Source organism: Myotis daubentonii, chromosome 15 (assembly GCF_963259705.1).
Source record: "Myotis daubentonii chromosome 15, mMyoDau2.1, whole genome shotgun sequence".
Lineage (NCBI taxonomy): Eukaryota > Metazoa > Chordata > Mammalia > Chiroptera > Vespertilionidae > Myotis > Myotis daubentonii.
This window is the reverse complement of record NC_081854.1, coordinates 3,868,812-3,887,817: the sequence shown is the minus strand read 5'-3', so window position 1 is coordinate 3,887,817 and position 19,006 is coordinate 3,868,812. Positions and strand designations below refer to the sequence as shown.

General features: G+C 55.1%; 1 protein-coding gene across 1 annotated transcript; it reads right to left on the bottom strand.

Moving 5' to 3' along the window:
• Nucleotides 1-1,848: 1,848 nt before the first annotated feature.
• LOC132217262 (E3 ubiquitin-protein ligase RBX1-like) lies at nt 1,849-2,223 on the bottom strand. Its single transcript, XM_059667355.1, has one exon. It carries the CDS (start codon nt 2,221-2,223, stop codon nt 1,849-1,851), a length of 375 nt encoding a protein of 124 aa, XP_059523338.1.
• Between the last annotated feature and the right edge of the window lie 16,783 nt (nt 2,224-19,006).

Below are 19,006 nucleotides of genomic sequence, written 5' to 3'. Positions count from 1 at the left end.
ACCCCCACCCCGGGGGACACTTGGCAAGGCCAGGAGACCTGGGGTGTTGGGGAGCTACCGGCCTCCAGGGAATAGAGAGAAACCAGGCGTTGCACTGACACCGACACCCCACCAACAGCACCCACTCCCCTGCCCGCTATGGAACTGAAGATGGAAGGGTGCTGCCCGGCCGGGGGTCTCGGTGGGTTGAGCCTGTTCCCCCCTTCCCCCAAAAAAGGGTTTGGGGCCTGATTCCAAGTCAGAGTGCAGATCTAGGTTTGGGGTGTCATTCCTGAGTCGGGGTGAGCACTGGAGGCAACTGATGGCTGCTTCCCTGTCAGACCAATGGGAAAGGTCTTGGGGGGCCCAGCCGGGGTGGCTCGGTGGTTGAGCATCAGCCTACTCCTCTCCTCCCCACCGCCCCTCCCCCCCGGGAGGTGCCCCCACCATAGATGGGACAGTCATTGGGAGAAACACCACCGCAGGCGCCCCACGTATAACCACGGATCTCTGCCGATTCTTTGGGGGATACCCCCCCCTGAGATGGACTATCCATAGGAAAAAGCACTCACATGCACACCAAAGTTAAGACATTCCATCCTAGCCGGTGTTGCTCAGTGGATAGAGCATCGGCCTGCAGACCGAAAGGTCCCAGGTTCGATTCCGGTCAAGGGCCTATGGCCAGGTTGCAGGCTCGATCCCCGGAAAGGGGTGTGCAGGAGGCAGCTGATCAATGATTCTATCTCATCATTGATGTTTCTGTCTCTCTCTCTCCCCCTCCCTCTCTGAAATCAATAAAAACATATTTAAAAAATAAAAAAAGAGAAAAGACATTCCGCTGTGGGTGGAAGGTATGGGAGGAAGAACTAGGGCACACTCAGCATTATGTCCGCCCCCGGGAAGGGCTCCCTGAATGTGGAGGAGAAGGGGATGTTTATTGTGCATCTTGGGGATGTGAGACAATAGCCCCCTGGAAAACTTCGGACTCATTACTCCTGTTGACTGGGGTAGTACGCCCAGGGACACCAAAGGGTTGCTCAAGTGGGGACTGCAACCCAGTCATCCTCCAACCCTCAAACTGGTGGGCAGACTCCTGGGCAGGGGGAAGACTTGGGGCCTGCGGCTGTATGTCTCCGGGCAAGACCCGGCAGCACTGTTCACCCTCCAACGCCGCGCGGTCCCGAGGGAACGCAATCCCATGGGACCTCCATGACCCCTCCTTCGACCCGAACTCCCAGCACCGCTGGCCCGACGAGAGGTCCCCAGCCTGACCCCATCCCGGAAAGCCGGTCGGGAGGGGGAAATTCCTCCGGCTCCAGCAAGGTGTCCACTAAGGATCCAAGCCAGTCCCCCCCTCCAGCAACCGCCCCATACCAGGCCCCACGGCACACCAAGGACTCCTAGGGGGCCTGAATGCCATGTTCCAGTTCCTCCACAAGACCTCCCCGAACCTCACAGCAGACTGCTGGCTCTGCCTCAACCCTGAGCCGCCTACTATGCTGGTTTCGGGGCAAATGCCTCCATTGGGGGCTGTTGGGGCCCACCCCCAGCAGGTCCAGGGGGTTCCCAAAGGTGTGGACGGAGTCGGCGAAGAAGGAATGACACGGAGACAGCGTTCAGTGTATCAGCAGCCTAGCCAGGTTCTCTAACCAGGTTCTCCGGCCAGGTTAGGTCTTTTTTTTTTTTTTTTTTTTTTAAGAACCCAACTGGATTTTATTTGACCCGGAACACGACAGGACTGCAGGAATAGCAAACTGAAAAGACAAAGCGGAAAAGACCTCGTTCTATCTGACTTACAATGAAGGTACGGGAGGGCAAGTCATTAAATGAATAACAAAACAGGTGAGCTTGATGGAGAACATTCTTTTTCTATTGGCCGTACTTTTGGAACACCCACTCGCTGCTGTCCAGCGGACACACGGGCCGTGTTTTGAGCCAGCGAGAGATGCAGTGCAAGTGGAAAGCGTGATTACAGACTCCCCACGCAATGGTGCACTCTTCAGAAGTGGCAGAGGCCTGGTTCGCCTGACATTCTATGCAGAGATCCATAGTGTGGTTCCTGCAGATGGCACAGTTATCAACATCAAGGTCCCAGGTCCAGAGGGCTACTGCTTTCCAGTTTTTCACTTCAAAGCGCTTCTTGCCCTCGCCGCTGTTGGTGCTGCTGGTGGGGGTATCCGCGCGGCTGTTGCCGCCGCTGTTGGTGCTGCTGCTGGGGGTATCTGCATCCTTCACTGTTGCCATTTTGGAAACACTCGGTCTCAGGTCAGGTCTCGATTGTCTTGTTACATCTGTATTTATACCAGTTGATTTTAATCCTATCCATTCTATTCCAAAGGTTAGGGCGTTTGTTAATCTAGTTCTGTTGAGTTTAACCCCTCTAGGTTAATCTCTCCAAGGTAGTGACTAAAGGAGATTATTTTACCCAGTAAAGGTTATGTCCTCCCAGCCTGTCTGCTGGCCTTCCCTGGACTGCCCTGTGTCGGTGGGTCTCGCGGGGTATAGGCTTTGGTGCTTTCCCTGGTGGGCAGACCCCTGGGGATGTGGGCCCAACAAGTCCCAAATTTATGTGGGCCAACAGTCTTAGTCCAAGTTCTTCATAAGAAATACATGGTATTTCTGTAACACTAGGGCGTTTCACTGATTTATTCTCTTCCTTAGTCTTGTTAATCCCTAACTCCAGGGAAAAAATCTCCACCTGGGGAAACAACCTTTCTCGGGGAGGTGGTCTTGTTTAAAACACACAGCGCTAAGAGGGGGAGCAGCAAACATATTAAGAACGGTATGCCATATACGCCAGGTCCCTTGAAACATATGCTGTGCAGATGTTTCTTCCCTGCAGCAACTGTGTCAAGCAGCAAGGATGGACTGGCTTTCGGCAAGGAAAGTTGGCTGCACTCGGTCACATGTGGCATGGACAGCTTCCCGGTTCCCTTCCCCTGAGGCGTCCCTGAAGCCGTCCATTCCTTGGCCTGCAGTCACCCTGGCCAGCCCAGATCCGGGCGGGGGCGGGGGGGTCCCCTGGATGTGCCCCCCGGTGACACTCAAATGTTGCAGCACTTTCCGCCTGGACATCGGAGAGTGCCTGCTCATTTGAGTGCCACAGGCTGAGCCGTGGCGGCCCCCGGGCCCTGGCCAGGCGACCCGGGCCTCGCACACCTCCCGGAGGCCACAGCGGGCAGGGTCCTCCCGGCCCATCAGCAGAAGCTCTGTCTCCGCCGGTGGAACTCAAACAGTGGCAGCACTTTGCTCTCAGCACAGAAAGTGCCCCCAGAGTTTGAGTCCCACAGGCCGAGGACTCTGGACGCCAGCGCCGACCGACCCAGGGCCTGGCCCACGATGACCCGCCAGGCACCCAAACACCAAGTCCTGGGAAGTGGGAAGCAAGAGGCCAAATAGGGACCAAATTGACACCAATAGAGTCGTGGGGACTGGATCTCCTCCACTCTCTGTGGATTTTAAGGTGATTTCCCCAAACCCGAGGCTTTCAGAGCTTTATGGGCTGATGACAGCTCTGGCTGGGTGGCCCAGGGATTAGCCTACGTGGGCCCATGTGGAGTCTGTTCTATTCCCCCCCCTTTTTTTTTTTTTACTTCTACCACCTTTAAAGGCACTGGAAAAAGTCAGGGCTTCACAAATTCCTTGCATCCCGGCTCCTGGGTTGTAGTGGGGACAAGGGTTCCCACTCCAAGGAGCCCATGGGCTGAGGCACGCACCTCACCACCCACAGGGGTGCTGGGTCCCAGGGCCCAGGCAGGAGGGCGGGCAGACACGTGGTGCCTGGGGCCGGTGCCCGAGGTCCATGAGGAAGGACTCTTGGGGTGAAGCCAGGAGCCTGGGACCAGGGGGCTGGATGGAGAGAGCCCGGGGAGATTCCAAAGCCCTTCAGCCCCGTGGGACGGAAGCCTTGAGAAAGGGAAGAAAAAGTGCTGCTGTGGCAGCCGATCCCCGATTCTCATCCTTGAGTTTTGCGCCTCTACCTCTTCCTTAAAGGTGAGGGGGGTGGGGGTGGGGGTGGACTGAGGCCGTGGGGAAATCCTGGCCATACTCACCGACGTGGAGCGGGCCATGAGGCAACTCTCTTCCCAAGAGCTGGCAGGTGTGCGTTTGGCCTTCAATAAGGAGACCCACCCATCAACACCCCCTCCCAACTCTCCGGGCAAGACCACTCCCCTCTCCCACCCGTCTCCGCCCAGAGAAACCTCGATGGGTTTCCTCCTACACCCCCCACATTGGGGATCGAGCCCTCAACCCTGGCCGGTGCCCTTGACCTGAATGGAACCAGGGAGGGACCCTTCAGTGCACAGGCTGGCTCTCCATCCACTGAGCCAGACCGGCCAGGGCCATTGGTTAGTTCTTGTCCTGGCCCTGACTGGGCATCCAACCCACCACCTGGCGTGTCAGGATGACACTGTAAGCAGCTGGGCGAGGCGGCCGGGACTGAAGAGGGCAGGGTGTCCACAGGGCGGGGGAGACACAGGATGGAGCTGATGTGCGACTGCACGCCCCGTTGTGCCCGCAGGTTGTTGGGCGTGCACCTGAGCACAGTCACCCCCAGAGAGCTGGCGGCCCTCCGCGGGACCAAGCCTTCCCCGGTCATCGGCTGCCTCTGCCCCTGCTCCTGCCCCTGCCCCTGCCCCTGCCCCTGCCCCTGCCCCTGCCCCTGCCGCAGGAAAGGCAGGCCATCCATCCGGCCGCTCTCGTCCAAACGGCCAGACTCTGTGTGTCTGTGGGTCCACACCACACAGCCCCTCGGGCAGAAGCTGTGGGTTCTGCTTGGAGGGGAGGGCGGGGTCTGCGTGCCCTGCGACATGGAGCTCTAGGTTTGGGGGTGTGGGTGCCATGAGGGAATGGAGGGCGGCAGGGGCTCCCCACGCAGGGGGATGTCGCCCCACCCCCACCCCGGGGGACACTTGGCAAGGCCAGGAGACTTGGGGTGTTGGGGAGCTACCGGCCTCCAGGGAATAGAAACCAGGCGTTGCACTGACACCGACACACCACCAACAGCACCCGCTCCCCCGCCCACTATGGAACTGAAGATGGAAAGGTGCTGCCCGGCCGGGGGTCTCGGTGGGTTGAGCCTGTTCCCCCCTTCCCCCAAAAAAGGGTTTGGGGCCTGATTCCAAGGCAGAGTGCAGATCTAGGTTTGGGGTATCTCTCTTGAGTCGGGGTGAGCACTGGAGGCAACTGATGGCTGCTTCCCTGTCAGATCAATGGGAAAGGTCTTGGGGGGCCTGGCCGGGCAGGCTCGGTGGTTGAGCATCAGCTTACTCCTCTCCTCCCCACCGCCCCTCCCCACCGGGAGGTGACCCCCACCATAGATGGGACAGTCATTGGGAGAAACACCACCGCGGACGCCCCACGTATAACCACGGACCTCTGCCGATTCTTTGGGGGATACCCCCCCGAGATGGACTATCCATAGGAATAAGTACTCACATGCACACCAAAGTTAAGACATTCCATCCTAGCTGGTTTGGCTCAGTGGATAGAGCATCGGCCTGCAGACCGAAAGGTCCCAGGTTCGATTCCGGTCAAGGGCCTATGGCCAGGTTGCAGGCTCGATCCCCGGAAAGGGGTGTGCAGGAGGCAGCTGATCAATGATTCTATCTCATGATTGATGTTTCTATCTCTCTCTCTCCCCCTCCCTCTCTGAAATCAATAAAAACATATTTAAAAAAGAAAATAAGAAAAGACATTCCGCTGTGGGTGGAAGGTATGGGAGGAAGAACTAGGGCACACTCAGCATTATGTCCGCCCCCGGGAAGGGCCCCCTGAATGTGGAGGAGAAGGGGATGTTTATTGTGCATCTTGGGGATGTGAGACAATAGCCCCCTGGAAAACTTCGGACTCATTACTCCTGTTGACTGGGGTAGTAGGCCCAGGGACACCAAAGGGTTGCTCAAGTGGGGACTGCAACCCAGTCATCCTCCAACCCTCAAACTGGTGGGCAGACTCCTGGGCAGGGGAAAGACTTGGGGCCTGCGGCTGTATGTCTTGGGTCAAGATACGGGAACACTGTTCACCATCCAACGTCACATGGTCCCGAGGGAACGCAATCCCATCGGACCTCCATGACCCCTCCTTCGACCCGAACTCCCAGCACCGCTGGCCCGACGAGAGGTCCCCAGCCTGACCCCATCCCGGAAAGCCGGTCGGGAGGGGGAAATTCCAGCGGCTCCAGCAAGGTGTCCACTAAGGATCCAAGCCAGTCCCCCCCTCCAGCAACCACCCCATACCAGGCCCCACAGCACACCAAGGACTCCTAGGGGCCTGAACGCCATGTTCCAGTTCCTCCACAAGACCTCCCCGAACCGGAGAGCAGACTGCTGGCTCTGCCTCAACCCTGAGCTGCCTACTATGCTGGTTTCGGGGCAAATGCCTCCATTGGGGGCTGTTGGGGCCCACCCCCAGCAGGTCCAGGGGTTCCCAAAGGTGTGGACGGAGTCGGCGAAGAAGGAATGACACGGAGACAGCGTTCAGTGTATCAGCAGCCTAGCCAGGTTCTCTAACCAGGTTCTCCGGCCAGGTTAGGTCTTTTTTTTTTTTTTTTTTTTAAAGAACCCAACTGGATTTTATTTGACCCGGAACACGACAGGACTGCAGGAATAGCAAACTGAAAAGACAAAGCGGAAAAGACCTCGTTCTATCTGACTTACAATGAAGGTACGGGAGGGCAAGTCATTAAATGAATAACAAAACAGGTGAGCTTGATGGAGAACATTCTTTTTCTATTGGCCGTACTTTTGGAACACCCACTCGCTGCTGTCCAGCGGACACACGGGCCGTGTTTTGAGCCAGCGAGAGATGCAGTGCAAGTGGAAAGCGTGATTACAGACTCCCCACGCAATGGTGCACTCTTCAGAAGTGGCAGAGGCCTGGTTCGCCTGACATTCTATGCAGAGATCCATAGTGTGGTTCCTGCAGATGGCACAGTTATCAACATCAAGGTCCCAGGTCCAGAGGGCTACTGCTTTCCAGTTTTTCACTTCAAAGCGCTTCTTGCCCTCGCCGCTGTTGGTGCTGCTGCTGGGGGTATCCGCGCGGCTGTTGCCGCCGCTGTTGGTGCTGCTGCTGGGGGTATCCGCGCGGCTGTTGCCGCCGCTGTTGGTGCTGCTGCTGGGGGTATCTGCATCCTTCACTGTTGCCATTTTGGAAACACTCGGTCTCAGGTCAGGTCTCGATTGTCTTGTTACATCTGTATTTATACCAGTTGATTTTAATCCTATCCATTCTATTCCAAAGGTTAGGGCGTTTGTTAATCTAGTTCTGTTGAGTTTAACCCCTCTAGGTTAATCTCTCCAAGGTAGTGACTAAAGGAGATTATTTTACCCAGTAAAGGTTATGTCCTCCCAGCCTGTCTGCTGGCCTTCCCTGGACTGCCCTGTGTCGGTGGGTCTCGCGGGGTCTAGGCTTTGGTGCTTTCCCTGGTGGGCAGACCCCTGGGGATGTGGGCCCAACAAGTCCCAAATTTATGTGGGCCAACAGTCTTAGTCCAAGTTCTTCATAAGAAATACATGGTATTTCTGTAACACTAGGGCGTTTCACTGATTTATTCTCTTCCTTAGTCTTGTTAATCCCTAACTCCAGGGAAAAAATCTCCACCTGGGGAAACAACCTTTCTCGGGGAGGTGGTCTTGTTTAAAACACACAGCGCTAAGAGGGGGAGCAGCAAACATATTAAGAACGGTATGCCATATACGCCAGGTCCCTTGAAACATATGCTGTGCAGATGTTTCTTCCCTGCAGCAACTGTGTCAAGCAGCAAGGATGGACTGGCTTTCGGCAAGGAAAGTTGGCTGCACTCGGTCACATGTGGCATGGACAGCTTCCCGGTTCCCTTCCCCTGAGGCGTCCCTGAAGCCGTCCATTCCTTGGCCTGCAGTCACCCTGGCCAGCCCAGATCCGGGCGGGGGCGGGGGGGTCCCCTGGATGTGCCCCCCGGTGACACTCAAATGTTGCAGCACTTTCCGCCTGGACATCGGAGAGTGCCTGCTCATTTGAGTGCCACAGGCTGAGCCGTGGCGGCCCCCGGGCCCTGGCCAGGCGACCCGGGCCTCGCACACCTCCCGGAGGCCACAGCGGGCAGGGTCCTCCCGGCCCATCAGCAGAAGCTCTGTCTCCGCCGGTGGAACTCAAACAGTGGCAGCACTTTGCTCTCAGCACAGAAAGTGCCCCCAGAGTTTGAGTCCCACAGGCCGAGGACTCTGGACGCCAGCGCCGACCGACCCAGGGCCTGGCCCACGATGACCCGCCAGGCACCCAAACACCAAGTCCTGGGAAGTGGGAAGCAAGAGGCCAAATAGGGACCAAATTGACACCAATAGAGTCGTGGGGACTGGATCTCCTCCACTCTCTGTGGATTTTAAGGTGATTTCCCCAAACCCGAGGCTTTCAGAGCTTTATGGGCTGATGACAGCTCTGGCTGGGTGGCCCAGGGATTAGCCTACGTGGGCCCATGTGGAGTCTGTTCTATTCCCCCCCCTTTTTTTTTTTTTACTTCTACCACCTTTAAAGGCACTGGAAAAAGTCAGGGCTTCACAAATTCCTTGCATCCCGGCTCCTGGGTTGTAGTGGGGACAAGGGTTCCCACTCCAAGGAGCCCATGGGCTGAGGCACGCACCTCACCACCCACAGGGGTGCTGGGTCCCAGGGCCCAGGCAGGAGGGCGGGCAGACACGTGGTGCCTGGGGCCGGTGCCCGAGGTCCATGAGGAAGGACTCTTGGGGTGAAGCCAGGAGCCTGGGACCAGGGGGCTGGATGGAGAGAGCCCGGGGAGATTCCAAAGCCCTTCAGCCCCGTGGGACGGAAGCCTTGAGAAAGGGAAGAAAAAGTGCTGCTGTGGCAGCCGATCCCCGATTCTCATCCTTGAGTTTTGCGCCTCTACCTCTTCCTTAAAGGTGAGGGGGGTGGGGGTGGGGGTGGACTGAGGCCGTGGGGAAATCCTGGCCATACTCACCGACGTGGAGCGGGCCATGAGGCAACTCTCTTCCCAAGAGCTGGCAGGTGTGCGTTTGGCCTTCAATAAGGAGACCCACCCATCAACACCCCCTCCCAACTCTCCGGGCAAGACCACTCCCCTCTCCCACCCGTCTCCGCCCAGAGAAACCTCGATGGGTTTCCTCCTACACCCCCCACATTGGGGATCGAGCCCTCAACCCTGGCCGGTGCCCTTGACCTGAATGGAACCAGGGAGGGACCCTTCAGTGCACAGGCTGGCTCTCCATCCACTGAGCCAGACCGGCCAGGGCCATTGGTTAGTTCTTGTCCTGGCCCTGACTGGGCATCCAACCCACCACCTGGCGTGTCAGGATGACACTGTAAGCAGCTGGGCGAGGCGGCCGGGACTGAAGAGGGCAGGGTGTCCACAGGGCGGGGGAGACACAGGATGGAGCTGATGTGCGACTGCACGCCCCGTTGTGCCCGCAGGTTGTTGGGCGTGCACCTGAGCACAGTCACCCCCAGAGAGCTGGCGGCCCTCCGCGGGACCAAGCCTTCCCCGGTCATCGGCTGCCTCTGCCCCTGCTCCTGCCCCTGCCCCTGCCCCTGCCCCTGCCCCTGCCCCTGCCCCTGCCGCAGGAAAGGCAGGCCATCCATCCGGCCGCTCTCGTCCAAACGGCCAGACTCTGTGTGTCTGTGGGTCCACACCACACAGCCCCTCGGGCAGAAGCTGTGGGTTCTGCTTGGAGGGGAGGGCGGGGTCTGCGTGCCCTGCGACATGGAGCTCTAGGTTTGGGGGTGTGGGTGCCATGAGGGAATGGAGGGCGGCAGGGGCTCCCCACGCAGGGGGATGTCGCCCCACCCCCACCCCGGGGGACACTTGGCAAGGCCAGGAGACTTGGGGTGTTGGGGAGCTACCGGCCTCCAGGGAATAGAAACCAGGCGTTGCACTGACACCGACACACCACCAACAGCACCCGCTCCCCCGCCCACTATGGAACTGAAGATGGAAAGGTGCTGCCCGGCCGGGGGTCTCGGTGGGTTGAGCCTGTTCCCCCCTTCCCCCAAAAAAGGGTTTGGGGCCTGATTCCAAGGCAGAGTGCAGATCTAGGTTTGGGGTATCTCTCTTGAGTCGGGGTGAGCACTGGAGGCAACTGATGGCTGCTTCCCTGTCAGATCAATGGGAAAGGTCTTGGGGGGCCTGGCCGGGCAGGCTCGGTGGTTGAGCATCAGCTTACTCCTCTCCTCCCCACCGCCCCTCCCCACCGGGAGGTGACCCCCACCATAGATGGGACAGTCATTGGGAGAAACACCACCGCGGACGCCCCACGTATAACCACGGACCTCTGCCGATTCTTTGGGGGATACCCCCCCGAGATGGACTATCCATAGGAATAAGTACTCACATGCACACCAAAGTTAAGACATTCCATCCTAGCTGGTTTGGCTCAGTGGATAGAGCATCGGCCTGCAGACCGAAAGGTCCCAGGTTCGATTCCGGTCAAGGGCCTATGGCCAGGTTGCAGGCTCGATCCCCGGAAAGGGGTGTGCAGGAGGCAGCTGATCAATGATTCTATCTCATGATTGATGTTTCTATCTCTCTCTCTCCCCCTCCCTCTCTGAAATCAATAAAAACATATTTAAAAAAGAAAATAAGAAAAGACATTCCGCTGTGGGTGGAAGGTATGGGAGGAAGAACTAGGGCACACTCAGCATTATGTCCGCCCCCGGGAAGGGCCCCCTGAATGTGGAGGAGAAGGGGATGTTTATTGTGCATCTTGGGGATGTGAGACAATAGCCCCCTGGAAAACTTCGGACTCATTACTCCTGTTGACTGGGGTAGTAGGCCCAGGGACACCAAAGGGTTGCTCAAGTGGGGACTGCAACCCAGTCATCCTCCAACCCTCAAACTGGTGGGCAGACTCCTGGGCAGGGGAAAGACTTGGGGCCTGCGGCTGTATGTCTTGGGTCAAGATACGGGAACACTGTTCACCATCCAACGTCACATGGTCCCGAGGGAACGCAATCCCATCGGACCTCCATGACCCCTCCTTCGACCCGAACTCCCAGCACCGCTGGCCCGACGAGAGGTCCCCAGCCTGACCCCATCCCGGAAAGCCGGTCGGGAGGGGGAAATTCCAGCGGCTCCAGCAAGGTGTCCACTAAGGATCCAAGCCAGTCCCCCCCTCCAGCAACCACCCCATACCAGGCCCCACAGCACACCAAGGACTCCTAGGGGCCTGAACGCCATGTTCCAGTTCCTCCACAAGACCTCCCCGAACCGGAGAGCAGACTGCTGGCTCTGCCTCAACCCTGAGCTGCCTACTATGCTGGTTTCGGGGCAAATGCCTCCATTGGGGGCTGTTGGGGCCCACCCCCAGCAGGTCCAGGGGTTCCCAAAGGTGTGGACGGAGTCGGCGAAGAAGGAATGACACGGAGACAGCGTTCAGTGTATCAGCAGCCTAGCCAGGTTCTCTAACCAGGTTCTCCGGCCAGGTTAGGTCTTTTTTTTTTTTTTTTTTTTAAAGAACCCAACTGGATTTTATTTGACCCGGAACACGACAGGACTGCAGGAATAGCAAACTGAAAAGACAAAGCGGAAAAGACCTCGTTCTATCTGACTTACAATGAAGGTACGGGAGGGCAAGTCATTAAATGAATAACAAAACAGGTGAGCTTGATGGAGAACATTCTTTTTCTATTGGCCGTACTTTTGGAACACCCACTCGCTGCTGTCCAGCGGACACACGGGCCGTGTTTTGAGCCAGCGAGAGATGCAGTGCAAGTGGAAAGCGTGATTACAGACTCCCCACGCAATGGTGCACTCTTCAGAAGTGGCAGAGGCCTGGTTCGCCTGACATTCTATGCAGAGATCCATAGTGTGGTTCCTGCAGATGGCACAGTTATCAACATCAAGGTCCCAGGTCCAGAGGGCTACTGCTTTCCAGTTTTTCACTTCAAAGCGCTTCTTGCCCTCGCCGCTGTTGGTGCTGCTGCTGGGGGTATCCGCGCGGCTGTTGCCGCCGCTGTTGGTGCTGCTGGTGGGGGTATCCGCGCGGCTGTTGCCGCCGCTGTTGGTGCTGCTGCTGGGGGTATCTGCATCCTTCACTGTTGCCATTTTGGAAACACTCGGTCTCAGGTCAGGTCTCGATTGTCTTGTTACATCTGTATTTATACCAGTTGATTTTAATCCTATCCATTCTATTCCAAAGGTTAGGGCGTTTGTTAATCTAGTTCTGTTGAGTTTAACCCCTCTAGGTTAATCTCTCCAAGGTAGTGACTAAAGGAGATTATTTTACCCAGTAAAGGTTATGTCCTCCCAGCCTGTCTGCTGGCCTTCCCTGGACTGCCCTGTGTCGGTGGGTCTCGCGGGGTCTAGGCTTTGGTGCTTTCCCTGGTGGGCAGACCCCTGGGGATGTGGGCCCAACAAGTCCCAAATTTATGTGGGCCAACAGTCTTAGTCCAAGTTCTTCATAAGAAATACATGGTATTTCTGTAACACTAGGGCGTTTCACTGATTTATTCTCTTCCTTAGTCTTGTTAATCCCTAACTCCAGGGAAAAAATCTCCACCTGGGGAAACAACCTTTCTCGGGGAGGTGGTCTTGTTTAAAACACACAGCGCTAAGAGGGGGAGCAGCAAACATATTAAGAACGGTATGCCATATACGCCAGGTCCCTTGAAACATATGCTGTGCAGATGTTTCTTCCCTGCAGCAACTGTGTCAAGCAGCAAGGATGGACTGGCTTTCGGCAAGGAAAGTTGGCTGCACTCGGTCACATGTGGCATGGACAGCTTCCCGGTTCCCTTCCCCTGAGGCGTCCCTGAAGCCGTCCATTCCTTGGCCTGCAGTCACCCTGGCCAGCCCAGATCCGGGCGGGGGCGGGGGGGTCCCCTGGATGTGCCCCCCGGTGACACTCAAATGTTGCAGCACTTTCCGCCCGGACATCGGAGAGTGCCTGCTCATTTGAGTGCCACAGGCTGAGCCGTGGCGGCCCCCGGGCCCTGGCCAGGCGACCCGGGCCTCGCACACCTCCCGGAGGCCACAGCGGGCAGGGTCCTCCCGGCCCATCAGCAGAAGCTCTGTCTCCGCCGGTGGAACTCAAACAGTGGCAGCACTTTGCTCTCAGCACAGAAAGTGCCCCCAGAGTTTGAGTCCCACAGGCCGAGGACTCTGGACGCCAGCGCCGACTGGACGGACTGAGGGCCTGGCCCAGGATGACCCGCCAGGAATGCAAACAGCAAGTCCCAGGAGGTGGGAAGCAAGAGGCCAAAATGACATCAATACAGTCCTGCGGACTGGATCTCCTCCACTGTCTGTGGATTTTAAGGTGTTTTCCCCAAACCTGAGGCTTTCAAAACCTCAGGGGGTGACTACAGCTTTGGTTTGGTGGCCCAGGGTGTAGCTTAAGTGGGCCCATGTGGAGTCCATTTCACTTCCCCCTTCTTTTACATTTCTACCCCCTTAAAAGGCACTGGAAAAAGTCAGGCCTTCAGAAATTCCTGGCATCCCAGCTCCACTCCAAGGAGCCCGCGGGCTGAGGCACCCACCTCACCACCCACAGGGGTGCTGGCTCCCAGGGCCCAGGCAGGAGGGCGGGCAGTCACATGGTGGCTGGGGCCGGTGCCTGAGGTCCATGAGGAAGGACACTTGGGGTGAAACCAGTACCCGGGGACCCGGGGGCTGGGTGAAGAGAGCCCAGTGGGTTTCCAAAACCCTCAGCCCCATGGGATGGAAGCCTTGAGAAAGGGAAGAAAAATCTGCTGTGGCAGCCGATCCCCGATTCTCATCCTGGCTTTTTCTACCTCTACTTCCACCTGCAGGCTGCCTGGGGCGGGAGGGAAGGGAAAGGTTGAGGAGGTGGGGAATTCCGGGCGATACTCACCGATCAGGAACAGATCAGGAGCAGATCAGGAGCGCTCAGTATGGCGGCTTCTCTTCTCAGGACTTGGGAGGTGGGGGCCTGGCCCTTAAATACGGTGACAAATCCAATCAACGCCCCCACGCAACTCCTGGGGCAAGACCACTCCCCTCCACCTCCCGTCCCCGCCCAGGCCCACCCTACCCCTGGATTGGAGCTCCTCTTGATCAGATAAAGTCTCGCGGAATCTTTAACCTCTGTCACTTAGAAAGTTTAACTCTTTTAAAGATTATAATGTTAAAAAGAAATCGGAAGTATCTAGAGGGGTCCCAGCCGAAGAGACAGAAGGAGAGGGGTGGGTGGCCGAGGCTGGCAGGACAGGGACCGGGGAGTTTATGTTTCGTGGAGACAGCGTCTGGGTTTTGCAAGGCGAGAAGAATTCCTGCGCGGGAGGGCACCACAGCGGGCAGACACGTCACACCACCCAACCGGACCTTTCCCCAAGGTTCAGGTGGAAACTGTCCTGTCACGTGTATTTTGCTCCAATTAAAGGAGCATCTTGGAGGGTGCCTTGAGGGCAAACACAGCAGCCTCCTTCCCGTAATGGTAACGTAAAAAACCCGTTGAAACCTGTGAAGAATCTCTGTGAGTTTATTTGAGCCAAACTGTCGACACATGCCGGGAAGCAGAACCTCAAGGAATTGAGATCATGCGCCGGAGAATGGCAGGTTACTGTTGTAACGCACCCCGCGAATCACAGAAGGACGCCTCAAGAAGTCGAATTAAAGAGTCACATTTATTGCAAATCCGGGACTATGAGGGGGCCATTCCCAAATCTCATAGCCCCAAGATGGTGGCAAAACCAGACTTATATAGGCAAAAATCACAAAGGTATTGATGACATCCCAGGGTTTGGAATGTGGCACCTGGCTCGCAAAAAAAGCAGATTACGGAAGCAGAATTAAGCGTGTTAATGACAGTTTCGGGTCTCGGGGTCACTGAATTGACAGACATACATTATCTAGAGCCCTCGGGTAACCTGGGTTAAACTTAGGCATGTTATCTAAATTACAGTTTTGGGTCTCCGGATCACGGAGTTGATAGAAACACATTATCTAGAGCCCTCGGGTCTCCCGACTGCTGAGTTGTCAGGACAATTTAGAGTAATTGTGCTGTCCTGGTCTCGGGACCACTGAGGCAGCTGGAACGCACCACCTGTGGCCACTAAAACAATTCAGGCCTTCCCAGGTGAAGGAAAAATGTGCTTTCTAAAACTAGTATGATAACCATCAATGGGATAGTCATTCAATCGATAAGGCATTCAATCGAATGGGATGACTTATACAATTTAGGAAATCAAAGTAACCTGTCCATTGTTAAACAAAGCCAATAGGTACCATACTTCAGTTACAACTGTATTTATGCATTGCAATCAAAGGCAAGGGATGCAGGTGGGTTACATGAGATCCATTGGTGATAGACTAGGGCAGTGGTTCTCAACCTTGGCTGCACGTTAGAATCACCTGGGCATCTTTTTAAAATCCTGATTTCTGGGCCTCACCCTCTGGAAATTCTGTGTCTTTGTGATGGGGTGGGGCCACAGCATTCCTAACAAAGACACAGAATTTCCGGAGGATGAGGCCCAGAAATCAGGATTTTAAAAAGATGCCCAGGTGATTCTAACGTTCGGCCAAGGTTGAGAACCACTGGACTAGAGAGGTGGGAGAAAGCAAAGGAGGGGGTGGGGAGGGAAACCACCTGGGATCGGATAAAAAGTAAAATGATGGCCCTGACCAGTTTGGCTCAGTGGATAGAGCGTCGGCCTGCGGACTGAAGGGTCCCGGGTTCGATTCCGGTCAAGGGCATGTACCTTGGTTGCGGGCACATCCTCAGTAGGGGGTGTGCAGGAGGCAGCTGATCGATGCTTCTCTCTCATCGATGTTTCTAACTCTCTATCCCTCTCCCTTCTTCTCTGTAAAAAAATCAATAAAATATATTAAAAAAAAAAAAGTAAAATGACGGACACACACTTAGGTGGGTGCAGGAACAATTAACATGATCATGAAGGAATCTGTGGTCTCTGTCCTGGGACCCAGCACATTTGGTTGTGCCCCAAGGGGTCCAGAAAAGGGGAAGTTACAAGTCACCCAGACATTTCACAGGGATGTTATCAGAGATGCAAAAAGACAGACAGGCTCAGTGAAGGTAAAGGTTGACCTTGTCAGTGAGGATACCGGCCTAGGAGGTGCCTACCCAGCATCACTGCTTTTAGTTAAAGTTTAATTTCAGACCATCCTTTGTGGTGACTTTAGGTCCCTGAGTTTGCAAGACCCCCATGCAGGCCTCCCCTGAGCTTGTCAGGGTAGCATGTGGTCCACAATAGCATCGCAGTAGATTCCACCTCAACTGGCCTGCCTGCTCAGCCGCCCTGCCCAGCCAGGGGTTGGGGGGGGGAGGGGCGGGAAAGGGGGGGAGGGGCGGGAAAGGGTGGGTGGGCTTTTAGGCATTTCCAGCTCCAAGGTAGAGATTTTATCTTTATTGGCTCCAGCTCTGCGGCTTCCACTCAAACTCCCTGACCCATCAGGAGCAGGGTCTGCCCCAGCCGTCCACAGTCTGTCCGTCCGGTGAGTCCGGGTACCTGACCCTCCTCAGTAGGAGACAGGGCGCGTGGGTTCGGACATCCTAGAGGCCTGGGGCACCCGAGCGGGCAGCTGTTTGCTCTGCCCGGCTCCATTTCCAGGCTGGAAAAGACCCATTTCCAGATGAAAGCAGGAGCTGGGAGCCGTGTGCGGGAGAAAGTAGGGTGGGTTGGAGGTCTGTCCACAGGCTCTGAGGCTGGTGTTTTTTGGTTTTTAATTTAATTTTATTTCTAAAAAATATATATTTTATTGATTTTTTACAGAGAGAAAGGGAGAGGAATAGAGAGAAACATCGATGAGAGAGAAACATTGATCAGCTGCCTCCTGCACACTCCCTACTGGGGATGTGCCCGCAACCCAGGTACATGCCCTTGACTGGAATCGAACCTGGGACCCTTCAGTCCCCAGGCCGACACTCTCTCCACTGAGCCAAACCAGTTAGGGCTGGTTTTTAATTTTAATTATTTATTTTATGAATCCTCATACGAGGATATTTTTTCCTCATAGATTTTTTTCTTCTCTTTCCTTTTAATCAGATTTGGTCCGTAAACAGGCAGAGTTTGATCCCCATAGATTTTTTTAAAAAATATATTGATTTCAGAGAGGAAAGGAGAGGGAGAGATAGGAACATCAATGATGAGAGAGAATCATTGACCCGCTGCCTCCTGCACGCCCCCACACTGGGGATCGAACCCACAACCTGGGCACGTGCCCCGACCGGGAATCGAACCTGATTCATAGGTCGACACTCAACCTCTGAGCCATACCGGCTGGTCCCCATAGATTTTTTTTAGAGAGAGTGGGAGGGTGAGGGAGATACAGAGAGAAAAATACCGATGTGAGAGAGACTCGAACCCGGGACCCTTCGGTCCATGTGCAGATGCTATAACCACTGAGCAACTGGCGAGGGCTATTTATTTTGTTATTTGAGAGAGATTTGTGGTTCCACTCATTCATGCATACATTGGTTGCTTCTTGTACGGACCTGGACTGGGGATTGAACCTACAACCTTGGTGGTATCAGAAGGACACTCTAACCAATTGAGCTACCCGGCCAGGGCTCCCACCTTCATTATTTTTTTTTAAAATATATTTTTACTGCTTTCAGAGAGGAAGGGAAGATAGAGAGATAGAAACATCAATGATGAGAGAGAATCACTGATTGGCTGCCTCCTGCATGCCCCCCACTTGGGGATCGAGCCCACAACCTGGGCATGTGCCCTTGGCCGGAGTCGAACCTGGGACCCTTGAGTCCGCAGGCTGATGCTCTATCCACTGAGCCAAACCAGCCAGGGCCCGCCTTCACTATTTTTAAGTGTGCAGTGCAGTAGTATTCAGTGTATTTGCATTATGGTTCGACCCATCTCCAGAACGCTTCCTCATCTTACAAAACAAATGCCATGGTAGCCATGAAGCAATGACTCTCCCTCTCCCCTCCCCAGCCCCTGGCACCACCATCATACTTTTTTTTTTTTTGCTTTTCTTTTCTTGTTTTAAATTTTTCAATTACAGTCGCCATTCAATATATATTCCTTTCGGGTGCACTGCAAAGCAATTAGCTATTTATATCACTTATAAAAGTGATCACCCCCCCCCCATGAGTCTAACACCCATCTGACACCATCCATAGTTATTACTATATTATTTTTATTTTATGTTTTAAAATAGTTTTATATATATATATATATATATATATATATATATCTTTATTGATTTCAAAGAGGAAGGGAGAGGGAAAGAGAGATAGAAACATCAATGATGAGAGAGAATCTAGGATCGGCTGCCTCCTGCATACCTCCTACTGGGGATCAAGCCCACAACGTAGGCATGTGCCCTTGACCAGAATCGAACCTGGGACCTGTCAGTCCACAGGCTGATGCTCTGCACTGAGCCAAACCAGCCAGGGCAAAATAGTTGTTGTTTTTTATTTTATTTTATTGATTTTTTACAGAGAGGAAGGGAGAGAGATAGAGAGCTAGAAACATCGATGAGAGAAACATCAATCAGCTGCCTCCTGCACATCCCCTACTGGGGATGTGCCCACAACCCAGGCACATGCCCTTGACCGGAATCGAACCCGAGACCTTTCAGCCCGCAGGCTGACACTCTATCCACTGAGCCAAACCGGTTTCGGCCAAAATAGTTTTTTTAAATATGTACTTTTATTGATTTCAGAGAGGAAGGGAGAGGGAGAGAGAAACATCTATGATGAGAGAGAATCGTTGATCGGCTGCCTCCTGCATGACCCCTACTGTGGATTGAGGCCGTAACCCGGGCACGTGCCCTTGAGCTGAGTCGAACCTGGGACCCTTCAGTCCGCAGGCCGACGCTCTATCCACTGAGCCACACTGACCAGCCTAGGGCCTGTCTTCTGGTGACGGGTCTATTTCACTCAGCATTAGGTCCCCAGGCTCGTGGCTGTGGTGGCCAGAGTCAGAATCCCCTTCCTTTTCAAGGCTTTTGTTGTTGTTGTTCCTTCAGGGAGGTGTAGACTGGACACATTCCAGGCCCCTGGCCCTGGGAAACAGCCCTGTCTTCTCTGGTCTGGAATGAAGAGTGGCCCTTCCTCCCTCCCTTCAGGCTACT